At 45.8% G+C, this 18,949-nt stretch overlaps 2 protein-coding genes across 10 annotated transcripts in view; one reads left to right on the top strand and one right to left on the bottom strand.

Annotated features, from left to right (window-relative positions):
• heatr4 (HEAT repeat containing 4) overlaps window positions 1-18,949 on the bottom strand; it is a 199,349-nt gene that overhangs the window by 10,920 nt on the left and 169,480 nt on the right. The gene's annotated exons all lie outside the window — the stretch shown is intronic.
• Window positions 1-18,949, top strand: part of znf106a (zinc finger protein 106a) — a 133,188-nt gene that overhangs the window by 94,081 nt on the left and 20,158 nt on the right. For all 5 annotated transcript variants that reach the window (XM_059951491.1, XM_059951501.1, XM_059951522.1 and 2 more), the window contains 5 exons: window positions 472-532; window positions 1,378-1,719; window positions 2,029-2,830; window positions 5,344-5,399; window positions 6,044-6,189. In XM_059951491.1, the coding sequence (XP_059807474.1) occupies window positions 472-532; window positions 1,378-1,719; window positions 2,029-2,830; window positions 5,344-5,399; window positions 6,044-6,189 (1,407 nt within the window). The remainder of the gene's footprint in view (window positions 1-471; window positions 533-1,377; window positions 1,720-2,028; window positions 2,831-5,343; window positions 5,400-6,043; window positions 6,190-18,949) is intronic.

Here is an 18,949-nt window from a genome sequence, read left to right as displayed (position 1 = left end):
CATACCATTGGTTCACTTGATGGCCAGCAGTAGGCCAGGGGCTCTCTTTTTGTACTGGTGTATTATCTCCTTGACCAATTTCCCTGTCATCTGCAAACTGGATGTCTGGTTGCTGATGCATCACGTTACCCACCTACTGGTGTATGACTGAATGGTAGGTTCCCTCTTTGGAGATCCTGTCTTAACAGCTCTCCATACCAAGTTACTAATCACTCCTGTAGGTCTGCAAATGAAGTTCAGAATGCTTACAGAGTGACAGTTGTAGAAAGGGAACAAAAGTGGGTGTTATCCAAGGTCTGATAAATGAGTTTTTTAAAACGTCCCCATTCAATTTTAAAGCCTTTTTAATTTCCTTTGATGTAGATATTGTCGAAAGCTGCTAAATGAAATTCCTTAAATTTCCTGCGAGAGCAGCTCTCTGCAAACATTAGCTGTGCTGTAGTCATGCCATCCATTTTGTCTTCCACACAGATCAGCCTGGAAATGAATACACTAAGGACCAAGAGAATAGAAATCCTTCAAGGACTGCAAGGTCTGTTTCAAAGAGTTTGAGCCCAGTTTCCCTTCCCCATTTCAAACAGAGAATCTTCTTAGAATTATGCTGATGCTATCTGTTGTGGTCCTAAGCATTTGAGAAAGAGTGATTTCAGTTGTGGTTTAGTAAGGAGCTGAGTGACTATGAATGCAAATTTCATTCTGAAACATGAGTGCAGGGGGTTGGGAGAGTATTTTGGAGTTTTGGGGGAGGGGCTTGTCTGGACAGTAAGAAAGGGCAGGAAATGAAGAGAGTATACAGGAGTATCCCATACGGGGAACATTGCTGCCTGATGTAGTGTGGTATGAGGGGATTCCAAAGAGACAGCTTGTTGTGTGGGAGGGTCTCCTTGTCTGTGATCACCCCATGGGAGCTCCTCAGTCCTTCCTATGTGGTACTGTTACATGGTTTACCATAATCCTTGGTGATCCCTTGTGTAGCCACCGCAGAGGTCAAACTTGCCTCCTCTAGTGAGGATAGGCAGCTCCCTTAGAGCATGGCAGCTGATGCCTGCTGTGTCATCTGGAAGGCAGTGCTCCTTGGAAGGGAAACACATTGCTGGTGCACGCCACCTGGGAGGATATCGCATGAACAGATAGCATGTGCAGGGTCTGATAGCAGAAGTTGCCTCTTGGGTGTGGCTGACCAAATTCCTCAATTGGAAGACTTAGAACCAAAGGTATCCACTAACTCCTTCTGGATTATGCTGTCAAAGGCAGAGGATAATGGTGTTTATAAATGTTACTGTTCTGTGTGTTACTGTGATGGTTAATGTTAGTCATGCTAATTGCTGTGTCAGCTGCATCCTCTTTTTTTGCTGACCGAGTCCTGTTGGTCTCTAGATTCCAGCATTCCTTCTGGAGAGCGATTGGTGCAGAGCCCAGTAACAGAAAATGGTGGTCTGCACAGAGGCACATGTGAGCTCAGCTTCCACATGCCCTTCTCATCCTTACTTCACCCACCTTCCTGCTCTGGATCCAGTGCTGACCTACACTCTCCGTTTCAAGCTGTCCCAGGTTTCCAGGTTGCTGCTGAGAATCCCTTGCCTGTGTCCATTAAACAAGAGCCTGTCTCTCCAAAGAGGATAGAGGAAAACATGAAGACGTCTGCAACACTTACCTTCGCTGGCCAGATGCTGAATGATTGCCATGATTCAGCCCCTTTCCAAGGAGCCCACTCTAAAGGTATATCTGAGATTTGATCCAGAAACTTTAACATTTCAAAAGTCATTTGTTGTGTCACACAAGGAGTCAGTCAGTGCACTTCTCCTTCTTGAAGGAGTGCCTTAAAATCTGCTTCACCTGCAATAAATTTGCACTGAAAGAGCTGGAACATGTAATAGGCCAAATGAGAGCATGGTATGCTATGGTGATTCTCCAGTTACAGGGACAATGTGTAATGTAGCATAGGAGGTGAAAGTTACTGCTATTAATGCCTCCTCTATCCTTTTTGCTATGTGAGGCTTACATCTATCTCCCATCCTGTTTCTGCAGGTGACATTACATCAGCTGGGTTCCCCATAATCACACTGCCTTCATCCCTCCAACATATGACTGAGGGCTTCCCACCACTGGGCCATAGAGAGGAGGCTGTTGTGACGCACCAGACAAGGGATCACAGTGCCAAGACTGGCACCACCACTCCTGTATCTGACCAGAGGTCAGGAGCTGAGCCTGCAGCACATGAACAAAGAGAATTATTTGCTGTGCCAGAGATCCATGGCTCCCTGCTAATGGACAAGCACCATAGGGGCCCAAGGTTTCTGGGGAGAGAGGATAAGAGTCAGGGAAGTGAACTTCAACAGGAGGTTGAGTCCTCCATAATTCCCTCTGACAGCAAAAGCTCCAAGAAGAAAAAGAAATTCAGGAAGAAAAAGTCTCGAGTGGCCCAAGCAGGAGAGAATAGTGACACAGAGCAGGATGCAGAGCTCATCCGACCTCAACGTAAACTGAAGAACAAGAAGGTCACCAAGGCAAAGGTCACAACCTCAACCCATAAAGAGTCAGATGAACCCCTGGTGTTTAGGACCAGAGGCTGTCAGAAAGAGGGGAGCAAGATGAGGAGTGCTTCCACAGACAGTGATTCCTCTGTCGAGCTTCTGGAAGTTAGCAACCCCACCTCAGAAGTGGTTGCTATTGAGTCTTTGGAATCTGGCAACGAGCAGCCTGACAGTCCACCTAAGAGAGAGCGGGCGGCCAAAGCTCAAGGCAGTGCTACTCACCTGAAGGCAGCCTATGATGAGGTGACCTCAACCAGCGAAATAGGGACAAGTTGTGCTGATGTGGCCACCAGAAGGTGAGATGTCCTGCAAAAAATGAACTCCCGTCACACCCAGAGTAGAAGACCATCCTCAATGGGTTCAATCTCCCTACCCAATTCACTCCAGCTCACTGGTTATCCATGCCCCTCCAACATCACTTCTTCCTCCAGCTGTACACTTTGTTGGAGGTGCCACCTTCAGCAGTTATGGCTCAGAGTTGTAGGAACCCCATCCTGTCACTCTCCACGTAACCCTCCCTGTCTCACCTTCCCATCTACACCCCTCCATCCTCCCTGCCTTAACCCTGCTGTCTCACCGTTCCCTCTACACCCCTCCATCCTCCCTGCCTTAACCCTGCTGTCTTACCCTCCCCCTCCCCCCTACGCCCCTCCATCCTCCCTGCCTTAACCCTGCTGTCTCACCGTTCCCTCTACACCCCTCCATCCTCCCTGCCTTAACCCTGCTGTCTTACCCTCCCCCTCCCCCCTACACCCCTCCATCCTCCCTGTCTTAACCCTGCTGTCTCACCGTTCCCTCTACACCCCTCCATCCTCCCTGCCTTAACCCTGCTGTCTTACCCTCCCCCTCCCCCCTACGCCCCTCCATCCTCCCTGCCTTAACCCTGCTGTCTCACCGTTCCCTCTACACCCCTCCATCCTCCCTGCCTTAACCCTGCTGTCTTACCCTCCCCCTCCCCCCTACACCCCTCCATCCTCCCTGCCTTAACCCTGCTGTCTTACCCTCCCCCTCCCCCCTACGCCCCTCCATCCTCCCTGTCTTAACCCTGCTGTCTCACCGTTCCCTCTACTCCCCTCCATCCTCCCTGCCTTAACCCTGCTGTCTTACCCTCCCCCTCCCCCCTACGCCCCTCCATCCTCCCTGTCTTAACCCTGCTGTCTCACCGTTCCCTCTACACCCCTCCATCCTCCCTGCCTTAACCCTGCTGTCTCACCGTTCCCTCTACACCCCTCCATCCTCCCTGCCTTAACCCTGCTGTCTCACCGTTCCCTCTACACCCCTCCATCCTCCCTGCCTTAACCCTGCTGTCTCACCGTTCCCTCTACACCCCTCCATCCTCCCTGCCTTAACCCTGCTGTCTTACCCTCCCCCTCCCCCCTACGCCCCTCCATCCTCCCTGCCTTAACCCTGCTGTCTCACCGTTCCCTCTACACCCCTCCATCCTCCCTGCCTTAACCCTGCTGTCTTACCCTCCCCCTCCCCCCTACGCCCCTCCATCCTCCCTGTCTTAACCCTGCTGTCTCACCGTTCCCTCTACACCCCTCCATCCTCCCTGCCTTAACCCTGCTGTCTTACCCTCCCCCTCCCCCCTACGCCCCTCCATCCTCCCTGCCTTAACCCTGCTGTCTCACCGTTCCCTCTACACCCCTCCATCCTCCCTGCCTTAACCCTGCTGTCTTACCCTCCCCCTCCCCCCTACACCCCTCCATCCTCCCTGCCTTAACCCTGCTGTCTTACCCTCCCCCTCCCCCCTACGCCCCTCCATCCTCCCTGTCTTAACCCTGCTGTCTCACCGTTCCCTCTACACCCCTCCATCCTCCCTGCCTTAACCCTGCTGTCTTACCCTCCCCCTCCCCCCTACGCCCCTCCATCCTCCCTGTCTTAACCCTGCTGTCTCACCGTTCCCTCTACACCCCTCCATCCTCCCTGCCTTAACCCTGCTGTCTCACCGTTCCCTCTACACCCCTCCATCCTCCCTGCCTTAACCCTGCTGTCTCACCGTTCCCTCTACACCCCTCCATCCTCCCTGCCTTAACCCTGCTGTCTCACCGTTCCCTCTACACCCCTCCATCCTCCCTGCCTTAACCCTGCTGTCTTACCCTCCCCCTCCCCCCTACGCCCCTCCATCCTCCCTGCCTTAACCCTGCTGTCTCACCGTTCCCTCTACACCCCTCCATCCTCCCTGCCTTAACCCTGCTGTCTTACCCTCCCCCTCCCCCCTACGCCCCTCCATCCTCCCTGCCTTAACCCTGCTGTCTTACCCTCCCCCTCCCCCCTACGCCCCTCCATCCTCCCTGCCTTAACCCTGCTGTCTCACCGTTCCCTCTACACCCCTCCATCCTCCCTGCCTTAACCCTGCTGTCTTACCCTCCCCCTCCCCCCTACGCCCCTCCATCCTCCCTGCCTTAACCCTGCTGTCTTACCCTCCCCCTCCCCCCTATGCCCCTCCATCCTCCCTGCCTTAACCCTGTTGTCTTGGCCCCCTTCTCCATTTCTTCAACCGATCTGTCACTGTCCCTGCTCCTCCTCCTCTTCCCTCTCCGCTCAGTCTCACCCTTTGCACTCTCTGCATTGTGCTTCTGATGTACCACATTTTGTACTCCCCCCCCCCCCCCCCTCAGTTTTCCCGTCCGATTGAAATGGTTCTCTCTGAGCTACAGCAGAGATGTAGGGGTGTTCTCTCTGATGTCTGTAATTGGTGGATGAACAAGATAGGGCAGGCAGTGGGGATAGGTACAGTATTCTGTAACTTGCTGTGACATTAAGTACCTATCGGTTTCATGCAAAAACATTTTTTGTCTTTAAATAGCGTGGCTGAAACTCAAACTCCTATGTCTTCACAGAAGGAATCGAGGAATACATCAGGTATCAACAACTTAGAAACCCGATGTTCGTTCTGTGCACCATGTCTGTCCGTCCTATCCTTATGTGAGCACTCACTGTCTAAGTAACTTCTGATTCATGTGGCCTTAGACAGAAATAAAAGCAGAACTCGGCATTCAGACTCTATCTCCCACTTCCCACCTCCCACCACCCCCCACAACTCCTCACATCACTCCAAAGTAATTGGCCTACTGGCCCTGAGATTGGGAGCTGGGATATACACAGTAATAATCAGTATATTTGGTCCAACACTTAAAAATCTACAGTATATAAACAGTTTACTTTAGTAAATCTGCTGCAGTTGCCATAAGCTGTAAATATCTGATGCCTGGCAGATTCTGTGAATGGATTCCATGCTCTGGAACATAGAATGGATTCTATGTTCTGGTATAACCTGGTCACCTCTCATGCATTGTTCCAAAATTTAGAATTAACCCTTAGCTGTAACTTCCTGCCAGGAATAGCAGCAACATCTGGTTAGTCTACACTTCTAACTGCCCAGAGAAAGGTGGAGCTTGGATTTCCAGGTCAAATCTAGCAGAGCTGCAGCTGAAATGGCCTCAGAAATGGGAAGATTGAGGCATGGTAATGTGGAGTGTTACTGCTGGTGTGTGCCTCTGTTTTAGAAATGTCCTCTGATGACGGGGGAGAGGAGGATCCAACCGAGGGAGTATTTGAGAGTCACCAAGCAGCTGTAAATGCCATGCAGATACACAGTGGCCAACTCTACACCTGTTCCGCTGATAAAACAGTGCGTGTCTACAGTCTGACGGTGAGGCACTTCTAAAAAGACTTAAGTTTGCTTGTTGGTTTATTTGGAGGCTTTGTTTTCTTGAGAGGTTTTTGTTGCTGCTTGTTGTGGGGGGTGATTTGAACAGTTTGGAAGGTTATCCCTGTGAGCCAAAGATGATTAATTTTACTTGTGAGCGAGTTTGGAACCATTACAATGTGCCTGATCAGTTTGAGGAAGTAGCTGTACCCTGTACCCATTCCATTAATGGGCCCCATCCAGTACTTTAAAGCACCAGCTCATTCCTTCCTCCCACAGTGGCTTGCTGGCTTCATACTCTTGTTGTTTAACTTGTTCTTCCGTGGAAAACCCCTTTACCTTTCTCGTGGTTCCACTAACAGTGCATCTTCAACAACATTTATCATCTATGTTGTGTTTCTTGAATTACAGTCAAACAGCACAGTAACAGGCTGCTCGGTGCTTGCCTAGACACTTAAGTGTTGAGTGGAATATCAGTAGGCATAGGTTTTTGGTAAGGAGAGGTCAGTCTAAAAGAGATACAGTATTTGGGCAAGGATTTTTACACAATGTGGATGCAGATCTGATAGTAGCACTTAAGAAGCATTTATACAGGCACATGAAAAGGCAGGATATAGACCATTTGCAGTAAGATGGAATTAATTTAATTTGGCATTGTGGTTGGCACAGACATAGTTCCTATGCTGAGTTATTCTGTGTTATTGACCCAGCCTCCACTACCCTCTCAAACATTGTGTTCCAGCTTCCAACCACCCTCTGGGTTAAATAATTCTTCCTCAGATTTCCTGTTCACCTTATATCTCTATCTGCAAGGCAGAAAGTTTCTGTCCCAGAAGGTGTTACTGGTCGAGTACTGAAGACATGTCCTAATCAACTGGCCGTCTGAGGTACATAACTACTTTGAAGTAGGCATCAGTTGTCCTGGTGCCCAGGAAAACTATGGTAGCCTGGTTCAATGTCTGTTGTCTAGTTGCACTTACATCCACCATGATGAAGTGCTTTGGGAGGCTGGTTGTGTGGCATATCAATTCCTGCCTGAGGAGTGACCTGGATCCATAACTGTTTGCTTACTGTCACAACAAGTGCCATTTCACTAGCTCTGCACTCTGCTCCGGAATGCCTGGACAATGAAGGTGCATAAATCAGGATGCTCTTCATCGGCTACAGCTCAACATTCAACACTATTATCTCCACAAAGCTCATCAATAAGTTCCAACATCTTGGCATCAGTCCCTCCCTGCGTAACCAGATCCTTGATTTCCTCACTGGTGGTTCCCAGTTAGTTTGGATTGACAACATCCCCTCCACACTTACCATCAGCACAGGTTAACCACGAGGCTATGTGCTAAGCCCCTGCTCTACGTGTTGTATACTTGTGATTGTGTTGCTAAATACAGCCCCATTGCCTTATTTAAGTTTGCTGATGACACCACTGGTTGTTGGCCAAATCAAAGGTGGTGATGAATTGGCAAATAGGAGGGAGATTGAAAATCTGGTTGAGTGGTGCCACAACTACCATTCATTCAATGGCAGCAAAGACATGATTATTAACTACGGGAGGAAGAAGCCAGACGGTCATGAGCCAGTCCTCATCAGGGGAATGGAGATGGGGAGGGTCAGTAACTTTAAATACCTTTCATTATTACATGAGTGCATCTGCCCTGGGACCAACAAATAAGTGTCATCACAAAAAAGGCATGATGGCACCTCTACTTTCTTAGAAGTTTGTATCTACAGAGGTTTGTCAAAGATTTGGTAACATGACTGGTACGAAACACCATGGGCAAGGAAGGAAAAGCCTACAGAAAGTGGTGGACAGAGCTCAGTCCATTACAAGGAAAGCCCTCTCCAACATGGTGTACTGCCACAAAAAAGCAATATCCATCATCAAAGACTCCCACCATCCAGACCATATCCTCTTCCTACTGCCATCAGGTAGGAGTTACAGAAGCCTTGGGTCCACACCGTCTTTGTTATCCTATAACCATCATGCTCTTGACTTGGCATGGATAAATTCAACAATCACTACTCTGAACTGATTCTATGCCCTACACACTCACTTTAAAGGGCTCTTTACAACTCATGCTCTCAGCATTATTTTTCATTTGTAGTCTCTTTTTATGTACAGGTTTTCATAAAGTCTCACGTATTTCTTTTTACTGTAAATGCCGACAAGAAAATGAATCAGAATCAGGTTTATTATCACCAGCATGTGACGTGAAATTTGTTAACCACAGCAGCAGTTCAATGAAATACATAATCTAGCAGAGAGAGAGAGAGAAAATAAATAAATAAAACATAATAAATAAACAAGTAAATCAATTACATATATTGAATAGATTATAAAGTGTGCAAAAACAGAAATACTGTATACTTAAAAAAGCGAGGTAGTGTCCAAAGCTTCAAAGTCCATTCAGGAATCGGATGGCAGAGGTGAAGAAGCTGTTCCTGAATTGCTGAGTGTGTGCCTTCAGGCTTCTGTATTTCCTCCTACCTGATGGTAACAGTGAGAGTGGTCTTCCTTGGTTCTAGTTATGACACCACTCAGCCAAATTTTCAGTCTCTCTCCTGTATGCTGATTCATCACCCACTTTGTGAGTGTTTAGCTCACAACAGTGGTGTCATCAGCAAACTTTTATACGGTGTTGGAGCTGTACTTAGCCACACAGTCATGGATGCAAAGTGAGTAGAGCAGGGGGCTAAACACTCATCCCTGTGGTGCACCGGTGCTGATGGAAATTGTGGAGAAGGTGATTTTGCCAGTCCAAACTGACTGGGGTCTAGAAGTGAGAAAATTCAGGACCCAATTGTACTAGGGGGTATTGAGGCCCAGGTCTTGGAGTTTACTGATTAATTTTGAGGGAAGATGGTATTAAATGCTGAGCTGTAATTCATAGGGAGCATCCTGATGTCTGCATCTTTGCTGTCCAGATGTTCCAGAGTTGTGTGAAGAGCCAATGAGATAGCTTCTGCTGTGGACCTGTTGCTCCGGTGGGTGAATTGGAGCAGATCCAAGTCACCACTCAGGAGCTGTTATGTTTCAACACCAGTCTCTCAAAACGCTTCATCACTGTGGTTGTAAGTGCCACTTGGTGACAATCATAAAGGTAGGTTACCATGTTCTTCTTGGGCACTGGTTTGATTGAAGCTTGCTTTAAGCAGGTGGTAACATAGAATAGTACAGCACAGTACAGGCCCTTCAGCCCACAATGTTGTGCTGATCCTTAAGCCCTGCCTCCCACCTTAAATTCCTCCATATACCTGTCTAGTAGTCTCTTAAATTTCACTAGTGTATCTGCTTTCCACACACCAACCACTCTCTGAGTAAAAACTCTTCCTCTAAAATCCCCTGTTCCCACCCCTTACCTTAAAGCCATGTCCTCTTGTATTGAGCAGTGGTGCCCTGGGGAAGAGGCACTGGCTGTCCACTCTATCTGTTCCTCTTAATATCGTATACCTCTATCATTTCTCCTCTCTTCCTCCTCCTCTCCAAAGAGTAAAGCCCTAGCTCCCTTAATCTCTGATCATAATCCATACTCTGTAAACCAGGCAGCATCCTGGTAAGTCTCCCCTGTACCCTTTCCAATGCTTCTATATCCTTCCTATAGCGAGGCGACCAGAACTGGACACAGTACTCCAAACCAGAGTTTTATAGAGCTGCATCATTACTTCATGACTCTTAAACTCTATCCCTTGACTTATGAAAGCTAACACCCCATAAGCTTTCTTAACTACCCTATCTACCTGTGAGGCAACTTTCAGGGATCTGTGTACATGTACCCCCAGATCCCTCTGCTCCTCCACACTATCAAGTATCCTGCCATTTACTTTGTATTCTGCCTTGGAGTTTGTCCCTCCAAAGTGTACCACCTCACACTTCTCTGGGTTGAACTCCATCTGCCACTTCTCAGCCCACTTCTGCATCCTATCAATATCTCTCTGCAAACTTTGACAATCCTCAACACTATCCACAACACCACCAACCTTTGTGTCGTCTGCAAACTTGCCAACCCACCCTTCTACCCCCACATCCAGGTCGTTAATAAAAATCATGAAAAGTAGGAAATCCAGAACCGATCCTTGTGGGACACCACTAATCACAACCCTCCGATCCGAATGTACTCCCTTCACCACGACCCTCTGCTTTCTGCAGGCAAGCCAATTCTGAATCCACCTGGCCAAACTTCTCTGGATCCCATGCCTTCTAATTTTCTGAATAAGCCTACTGTGGGGAACCTTGTGAAATGCCTTCTTTTTTTCCCCTCCTTTTTTCTATATATAATTTTTTTTTTCATTTTTATATATTACAATTAGTTTTTTTTCTTCAGCTCTATTAATTGTATACATATTAATTTGTTGAAGTTTTGTATTATTCTGTAGTTGTAGAAGATTGTGTATTAATAAAAAGATCCTAAGAATGAAAAATGAAAAGTGAAAAGCCTTACTAAAATCCATGTAGGTCATATCCGCAGCACTACCCTCATCTATATGCCTGGTCACCTCCTCAAAGAACTCTACAGGCTTGTTAGACACGATCTGCCATTCACAAAGCCATGCTGACTGTCCCTGATTCTCTAAATGCCCATAGATCCTATCTCTAAGAATCCTTTCCAACAGCTTTCCCACCACAGACATAAGGCTCACTGGTCTATAATTACCCAGATTATCCCTACTACCTGTTTTGAACAAGGGGACAACATTCACCTCCCTCCAATCATCCAGTACCATTTCCATGGACAAAGAGGACATAAAGATCCTAGCCAGAGGCTCAGCAATCTCTTCCCTTGCTTCGTAGAGCAGCCTGGGGAATATTCCGTCAGGCCACAGGGACTTATCCGTCCTAATGTATTTTAACAACTCCAACACCTCCTTTCCCTTAATATTAACATGCTCCAGAACATCAACCTCACTCATATTGTCTTCACTGTCATCAAGTTCCCTCTCATTGGTGAATACCAAAGAGAAGTATTCATTGAGGACCTCACTCCAGGCACATCTTCCCACCTTTATACAACCATAGAACATTACAGCACAAAAACAGCCTTTCTTGGCTGTGCAGAACCATTTTTCGGCCTAGTCCCACAGACCCGCACCTGGCTCATATCCCTCCGAACCCCTCTCATCCATGTACTTGTCCAAGTTTTTCTTAAATGTTAAAAGTAAGCCCGCATTTACAACTTCACCTGGCAGCTCATTCCACACTCCCACCACTCTCTGTGTGAAGGAGCCCCCCCCCCCATGTTCCCTTTAAACTTTCCCCCTTCACCCTTAACCTATGTCCTCTGGTTTTTTCTCTCCCCTAACCTCAGTGGAAAAAGCGTACTTGCGTTCACTCTATCTATACCAATCATAATTTTATATGCCTCCATCAAATCTCCCCTCATTCTTCTATGCTCCAGGGAATAAAGTCCTAATCTATTCAACCTTTCTCTGTAACTCAGTTTATCTCTAATCAGTCCTACCTTCGCTCTTGTCGCTTTTGTTCTTCACATAATTGAAGAATGCCTTGGGGTTTTCCTTTACCCTACTCGCCAAGGCCTTCTCATGCCCCCTTCTTGCTCTCCTTAGCCCCTTCTTAAGCTCTTGTTACCCTATATTGCTCAATAGATCCATCTGATCCTTGTTTCCTAAACCTCATGTATGCTGCCTTCTTCCACCTGACTAGATTTTCCACCTCACTTGTCACCCATGGTTCCTTCATCCTACTGTTTTCTATCTTCCTCACCGGGACAAATTTATCCCTAACATCCTGCAAGAGATCCCTAAACATTGACCACATGTCCATAGTACGTTTCCCTGCAAAAACATCATTTCAGTTCACACCTGCAACCTGCAAGCTCTAGCCTTATAGCCTCATAATTTGCCCTTCCCCAATTATAAATTTTCCTGTCCTCTCTGATTCTATCCTTTTCCATGGTGATGCTAAAGGCCGGGGAGTGGTGGTCACTGACTCGCAGCTGCTCACCCACTGAGAGATCTGTGACCTGACCCGGTTCGTTACCTAATATTAGATCTAGTTTGGCATTCCCCATAGTCGGCCTGTCCACATACTGTGATAGGAATCTCCTGGACACACTTAACAAACTCTGCCCTGTCTAAACCATTGGATCTAATCAGCTGCCAATCAATATTAGGGAAGTTAAAATCACCCATGAAAAGAACCCTGTTATTTTTGCACCTTTCCAAAATCTGCCTCCCAATCTGCTCCTCAGTATCTCTGCTGCTACCAGGGGGCCTAAAGAATGCTCTCATTAGAGTAACTGCTCCCTTCCTGATCCTGACTTCCACCCATACTGACTCAAAAGAGGATCCTGCTATATTACCCACCCTTTCTGTAGCTGTAATAGTATCCCTGACCAGTAATGCCATCCCTCCTCCCCTTTCACCCCTCTCTATCCCGTTTTGCTTCTCTACTTTTTGCGAAGGCTGAGGAAAGTCCATCTCCCACCACCCCATCCTCATCACATTCTACAAGGGTTGTATTGAGAGCATCCTGAGCAGGTGCATCACTGCCTGGTTCGGAAATTGCACCATCTCAGATCGCAAAACCCTGCAGTGGATAGTGAGGTCAGCTGAGAAGATCATCTTCTTCCTGCCATCACGGACATTTACACTACACGCTGCATCTGCAAAGGAAACAGCATTATGAAGGGCCCCATGCACTCTTCATACAATCTCTTCTCCCTCCTGCCGTCTGGGAAAAGGCTCTGAAGCACTCGGGCTCTCACGACCAGACTATGTAACAGTTTCTTCCCCCAAGCTTCAGACTCCTCAATATCCGAAGCCTGGACTGACACCTTGCCCTATTGTCCTGTTTTATTATTGTAATGCCTGCACTGTTTTTGTGCCATTTTATGCAGTCCAGTGTAGGTCTGTAGTCCAGTGTAGCTTTCTCTGTTTTTTTTTATTATGTAGTTCAATCTAGTTTTTTGTACTGTGTCCTGTAACACCATGGTCCTGAAAAACGTTGTCTCATTTTTACTATGCTCTGTACCAGCAGTTATGGTCAAAATGACAGTAAAAGTTGACTTGACTTGACTTTTAAAGCACTGAAATCCAGGAATATTGAGAATCCATGCCTGCCCTGGTGCCAGCCAAGTCTCTGTAATGGCCACTACATCATCATCCCATGTGTATATCCAAGCACTCAGTTCATCACCTTTGTTCCTGATGCTTCTTGCATTGAAGTACGCACATTTTAGCCCTCCTACCTTACTACCTTTACACATCTTATTCTGCTTCTCTTCCCTCAAAGATCTGGCCTTACTCCATGCACTTCTTTCGCTGCTCTATCGCTCCAGATCCCATCCCCCTTGCAGATTAGTTTAAGTCCTCCTGAACCATGCTAGCAAGCCTACCTGCAAGGATATTGCTGCCCCTCGAGTTCAGGTGCCACCCATCCAATCTGTACAGGTCCCACCTTCCCCAGAAGAGATCCAGTGATCCAAAAATCTAAAACTCTGCCCTTTGCACCAACTCCTCAGCCACACATTCAACTGCCATCTTCTCCAATTCTTACCATCACTATCACGTAGTACTGGCAGCAATCCTGAGAACGCCACCCTTGAGGTCCTGTTCTTCAGCCTTCCGCCTAGTTCCTGAAACTCACACTTCAGGTCTTCATCCTTCTTCCTGCCTATGTCATTGGTACCACCATGTATCACAATTTCTGGTAACTTTCCCTCTCGTACCAGGATGTTGTGCACCCGGTCAGAGACATCCCGGACCCTGGCACCCAGGAGGCAACAAACCATGTGGGTGTCCTTCTCGCACCCAAAAAATCTCCTGTCTGCTCCCCTGACTATAGAGTCTTCAATGACGACAGCTCTCCTCTTCTCCATTCCACCCTTCTGCACCACAGAGTCAGATTCAGTGCTGGAGGCCCTGCCATCGTAGCTCACCCCAGGTTGGTCGTCCCTGCCAACAGTATCCAGGACGATATACTTATTATTTAGGAGAATGGCTACAGGGGTGGTCTGCACTGCCTGTCTACTCACCTTCACTTTCCCCCCCGACTGTCACCCAACGAATTCTGGATTTCATGGTTCAACAAGCAGTCCAGCTCATTGGGCTGGAAGGGCCTGTTCTGTGCTGTATCTTTAGATGAATAAAATAAAAAGCAAAACCCAGCCTATCCATTCTCTATTCTTGACTGAAATGTTGCATCCCAGGCACCATCCTGTTCAATCTCCTCAGAGTCCTCTCCAATATATTTTTTCTCTTTAAAAATCTTCAAGAAAATTCATGCCCACCATTTCAATTTTTTAAAATATTTTTTATTCTTTTTTTCTAGAAAAATTACAGCACATCCACAAAAACCACGACCTTTAACAAAATCAAATTAAATATGAACAGCAAAAAGGATAATAATATAAAGGCAAAAGTAAACATACACAGCAGAGGTGCACCGCACCAAAAAACCTCAGTCCTCACCCTGTAAGAAAGTCCAATACAGGAGCCTATATCCTTTCAAAGATGTCCCCTCTGTCCTCATTACATAGTCTCAATCTCTCGGTAAAGTATTTGCCAGTTCCCTCAGCCACAGATTGTACGTAGGCACAGAGTCCATTTTCCACATTTGCAGGATTAACTTCTTAGCGATCACCATTCCAAACAATACAGCCATTTTTTCATACTTATTGGCTGAAGATAGGGAGCTTGTTGCTCCAAGGATGGCTATGAGCAGGTCCGGTTCCCACCGCTTCCCATAAGCCTCAGAGAAACAGTGAAAAATACTTTTCCACTATTCATAAAGCTTACAACATGACCAGAATGAATGTGACAAGTTACTGTTCTCAGATTTACATCTATTACAAACTGGTGAAACATCAGGGTAGAAGCTGTGCAACTTTTCTTTGGAATAATTGAGTCTATGTAATGTTTTAAACTGTATAAGTCTATGTCTGACATTAACTGAACAATCATGTATACTCTCACCCCAGACCACCTCTGTCAGTTCTATACCCAATTCATCCACCCATGCCTGTTTAAGACCTGCAGTATCCACCCGACCTCCATTATGTAGGATCTGATAAAAAAAAAATAGGATACGGCACTACGAGTAACCGAATCAAATTTATTTATCGCCTCCAGGGACTCATGTTTGTCTAAAACTTAGAAATTAGGTGTATATTTCCTAACATAATCTCGAATTTGTAAATATCTAAAAGAACTAGATGCAGGGATATTGTAAACTGCTTGTAACTGTGCAAATGAGGCAAAGTTTCCATTAATATATAGGTCACCTACACTACAGATGCCACTCTGTTTCCAGAAAGAAAGAACAGTATCATTCAGACCGGACAAAAAGGAATGATTGTCACAAATTGGAGTGTCAATATGAGTTTTTGGGGCCTTAATGTGTAGTTGAATCTGCTTCCAAATTCTTACAGTGCTGCCAACCACAAAGCTGTTACTAAAATGTAACTTATTAACTGCAGTGGGGCTATTAAAGAGAGCTGGCAAGGAAGTCTTCTTACAAAGCACTCGCTCTATGAGTCACCATGCTGAGGTATGCACGTGTCTGAGGTAGAGGGTGGGCCTTTTTTCCACCATGCAAGAATGGATAGGTGGGCAGCCCAGTAATACATTTTAACGTCTGGTAGGGCAAAACCACCTGCTTCCTTGGGCTTTGACAAGTGTTTTTTAGTTCCAAATGAAGGGTATAATAATTTAATCCAATTGCTTAAAATATGACAGAGAAATAAAACATGGAATTGACTGGAAAAGATGAAGAAATCGTGGCAGTACAATCATCTTGATTGTGTTAACCCTCCCCACCAAAGAAATTGGAAGGGTTTTCCAAAAGTCAATATTGTGTTTAACCTGTTCAACTTTGTTTCGCCAATTCACTTGCAAAAGGTCATCTGGGTTTTTTGTAATAGACACACCAAGACAGGAAAAATTATAAGTTACTTTAAAGGGAATAGACTGTAAATACTCTGTATTAACCACTGCAGTGACTGGCATTAGTTCACTCTTATCCCAATTAATCGAGAAACTTGAGAAACTACCAAAACTATTAATTAGAGTCAGAAGGGTGGGTATTGATGTTCGTGGGCTGGAGATATATAAAAGGACATCGTCAGCGTATAACGAAAGCTGATGTTTATGTCCATGCATATCAATGGGAGATATCAAAGGGTCCTGTCTGATGTTAACAGCCAGTGGCTCAATGATAACTGCTAACAAAAACGGAGAAAGGGGGCAGCCTTGACGAGTCCCATGATGAATTGCAAAAGGGGTGGAAATATTCTGATTAGTGATAACAGAAGCAGATGGATGTGAATAAATTACCTTAATCCATTTAATGAAAGACGGTCCAAATCCAAATTTCTTAAGTGCAAACATCATATATGGCCACGAGTGAATCTGCAGATGCTGGAAATAAATAAAAACACAAAATGCTGCCAGACCTCAGCAGGCCAGACAGCATCTATGGGAGGAGGTAGTGATAATGTTTCGGGCTCCTGATGAAGGGTTTCAGCCCAAAACATCGTCACTACCTCCTCCCATAGATGCTGTCTGGCCTGCTGAGTTTTGCCAGCATTTTGTGTTTTTATCATATATGGCCATTCCACTTGGTCAAACACATGTTGCGCATCTAATGAAATGACTACAGTCTCTTCTGCATGTTTTGTATATAAAATATTGAAAAGACGATGCAAATTAAAATGCATATGTCTACCTGGCATAAAGCCAGTTTGATCTGGATGAATAATAGAATGAATGCATTCTTTTAACCTATTGGTCAGGACTTTTCCGAGAATTTTGGTTTCAATGGGCAGCAGTGAAATGGGGTGATATGATGAAACCTCCTCGGGATCACAGCCTAGTTTTGGAATCAGAGAAACATTAACTTTACATAAAGTAGGTGGCAATCTGGAAGCTGTCCTGGAGTGATTCAACATTTGTAAGAGCAGGGGTGACAAATTTGGACCAAATATTTTGAAGAATTCCATGCTAAAACCATCCGGACCCGCTGCCTTATTATTGGGGAGGGAAGGGATGACCTTCTTGATCTCATCTAGGCTTATATCAGCATCAAGTATATTTTCTGAATCTGTTGACAGTGTGGGCAGGTTCAGATTATCAAAAAATGCTTCCATAGCTTCAACGGTCGGACCTCCTTGTGATTGGTAAATATTAGCATAGAACTCCGCAAAACACATTAATTTTTTCCGGGTCTGTCAATAAAAAGCCATCTTTCGCCTTTATACGATGTATGGCCCTGGAGGCCTGAATCTGTCTTAACTGACAGGCTAATAACTTATGGGGCTTTTCACCAGGCTCAAAATACCTCTATCTGACTTGCGTCAGTAGTTTTGCAACACTTGGACATTATAGAATTATACTCATACCGTAAGGCAGTAATCTTAATAAGTAATTCTGCTTCCTGGTTTATTTTATAAGAGGCTTCCAGATTTGCCAACTGATGAGCTATTTCAGTTAACCTTGTCTTGAATCTTTTTTCTGCTGTCTCATTTGCTATTATGCAACCTCTAATAACCACCTTCATGGCCTCCCAAAGAGTGGAATCATCAACATCGCCCACATCATTGGTCAGATAGACCTATCTTATCTGAAAGATAAGAGCAAAAATCCTTGTCCTTTAGCAAAGCATTATTTAAATGCCAACTATGTTCACCTCTTTTGTGGTTCAGTTTGAGTATAAGGGAGACAGGAGTATGATCCAATATAAGTATATTAGGGTATGTGCAACCAACCGACTACTGACAAGACCAATTTCGAATCTAACAGAAAATAATCAGTCCTAGAGTAGGATTTATGTACTGTGGAGAAATATGAAAAATCCTTCTTCATGGGATTAAGAAGCCTCCAAATATCCACTATGTTATACGATTGCATGAGATTATTAAGTGCTACACTATTTTTAAATGAACAAACTTGGGGAAGTTGTCTATCCAGGAGGGAGTTTAAGGTGCAATTAAAGTCTCCACCTATGATTATGTTAGAGTCAGACAGATTAGGCATGGCCTTAAAGTGGTTCTGAAAAAAAATTGTATCATCAAAGCGGAGCACCAGCTCTTTAACCTGGTAATGGTGTAGCCTCGCAATAATAGCTCTTGGCCTACCATTTTTAGCAGGTGCTAGGCTCTGTGGGAAATGTTCTTCCCCAGCGACTTCAGAAGCAACGTGGCTACAAAATCAGTCGGCTTATTGTTTTCGGCTTTCTCCTGGATCCCGATAATGCAAATGTTTTGACGGCGAGATTGAGCTTCTAGGTCATCCACCTTAGACTGTAGCTGCGTATTTTGGGATATTAAACTTCCAAGCCGCCTCTCCAACTCTTCAATTCATCTGTCATACGATTCGGTGGCATCCTCCATAAAAGAAACACGCTTACTGACCTCGGTTAGAGCCGCTGTTAAGTTCATGATTGACTTATTGTGCTCTGCATGTCTCCCGTCTACCAAACTGTAGTTTGTTTACCGCCTCAAGGACTTCTTCGATGGTAGCTGGGACCGGGGCCCTAGCACCTTTGGCTTTAGCTTCTCCTGGGCCCGCTAGCTTCATGGAGCTCTCGCCAGAATCATCTTCTCCTGCACCTTTTTCTTGTTTCTCCCCTTTACCTGGATTTGTCATTTCATTCAGCCCGTTACAGCTCACTTCAGGCACTTAAAAAGTAGAATTAACTGCTATTTAGGTGAGGTAAAAGGTGAAGGTAGGCACAGCTCCCAGGACACACGTCTACTCCATACCAAGACCCCACGTGACCCCCTCACCTACCATTTCAGTTCCC

This window comes from Hypanus sabinus, chromosome 2 (assembly GCF_030144855.1).
Source record: "Hypanus sabinus isolate sHypSab1 chromosome 2, sHypSab1.hap1, whole genome shotgun sequence".
Lineage (NCBI taxonomy): Eukaryota > Metazoa > Chordata > Chondrichthyes > Myliobatiformes > Dasyatidae > Hypanus > Hypanus sabinus.
This window is presented reverse-complemented; position numbering and strand designations above follow the sequence as displayed.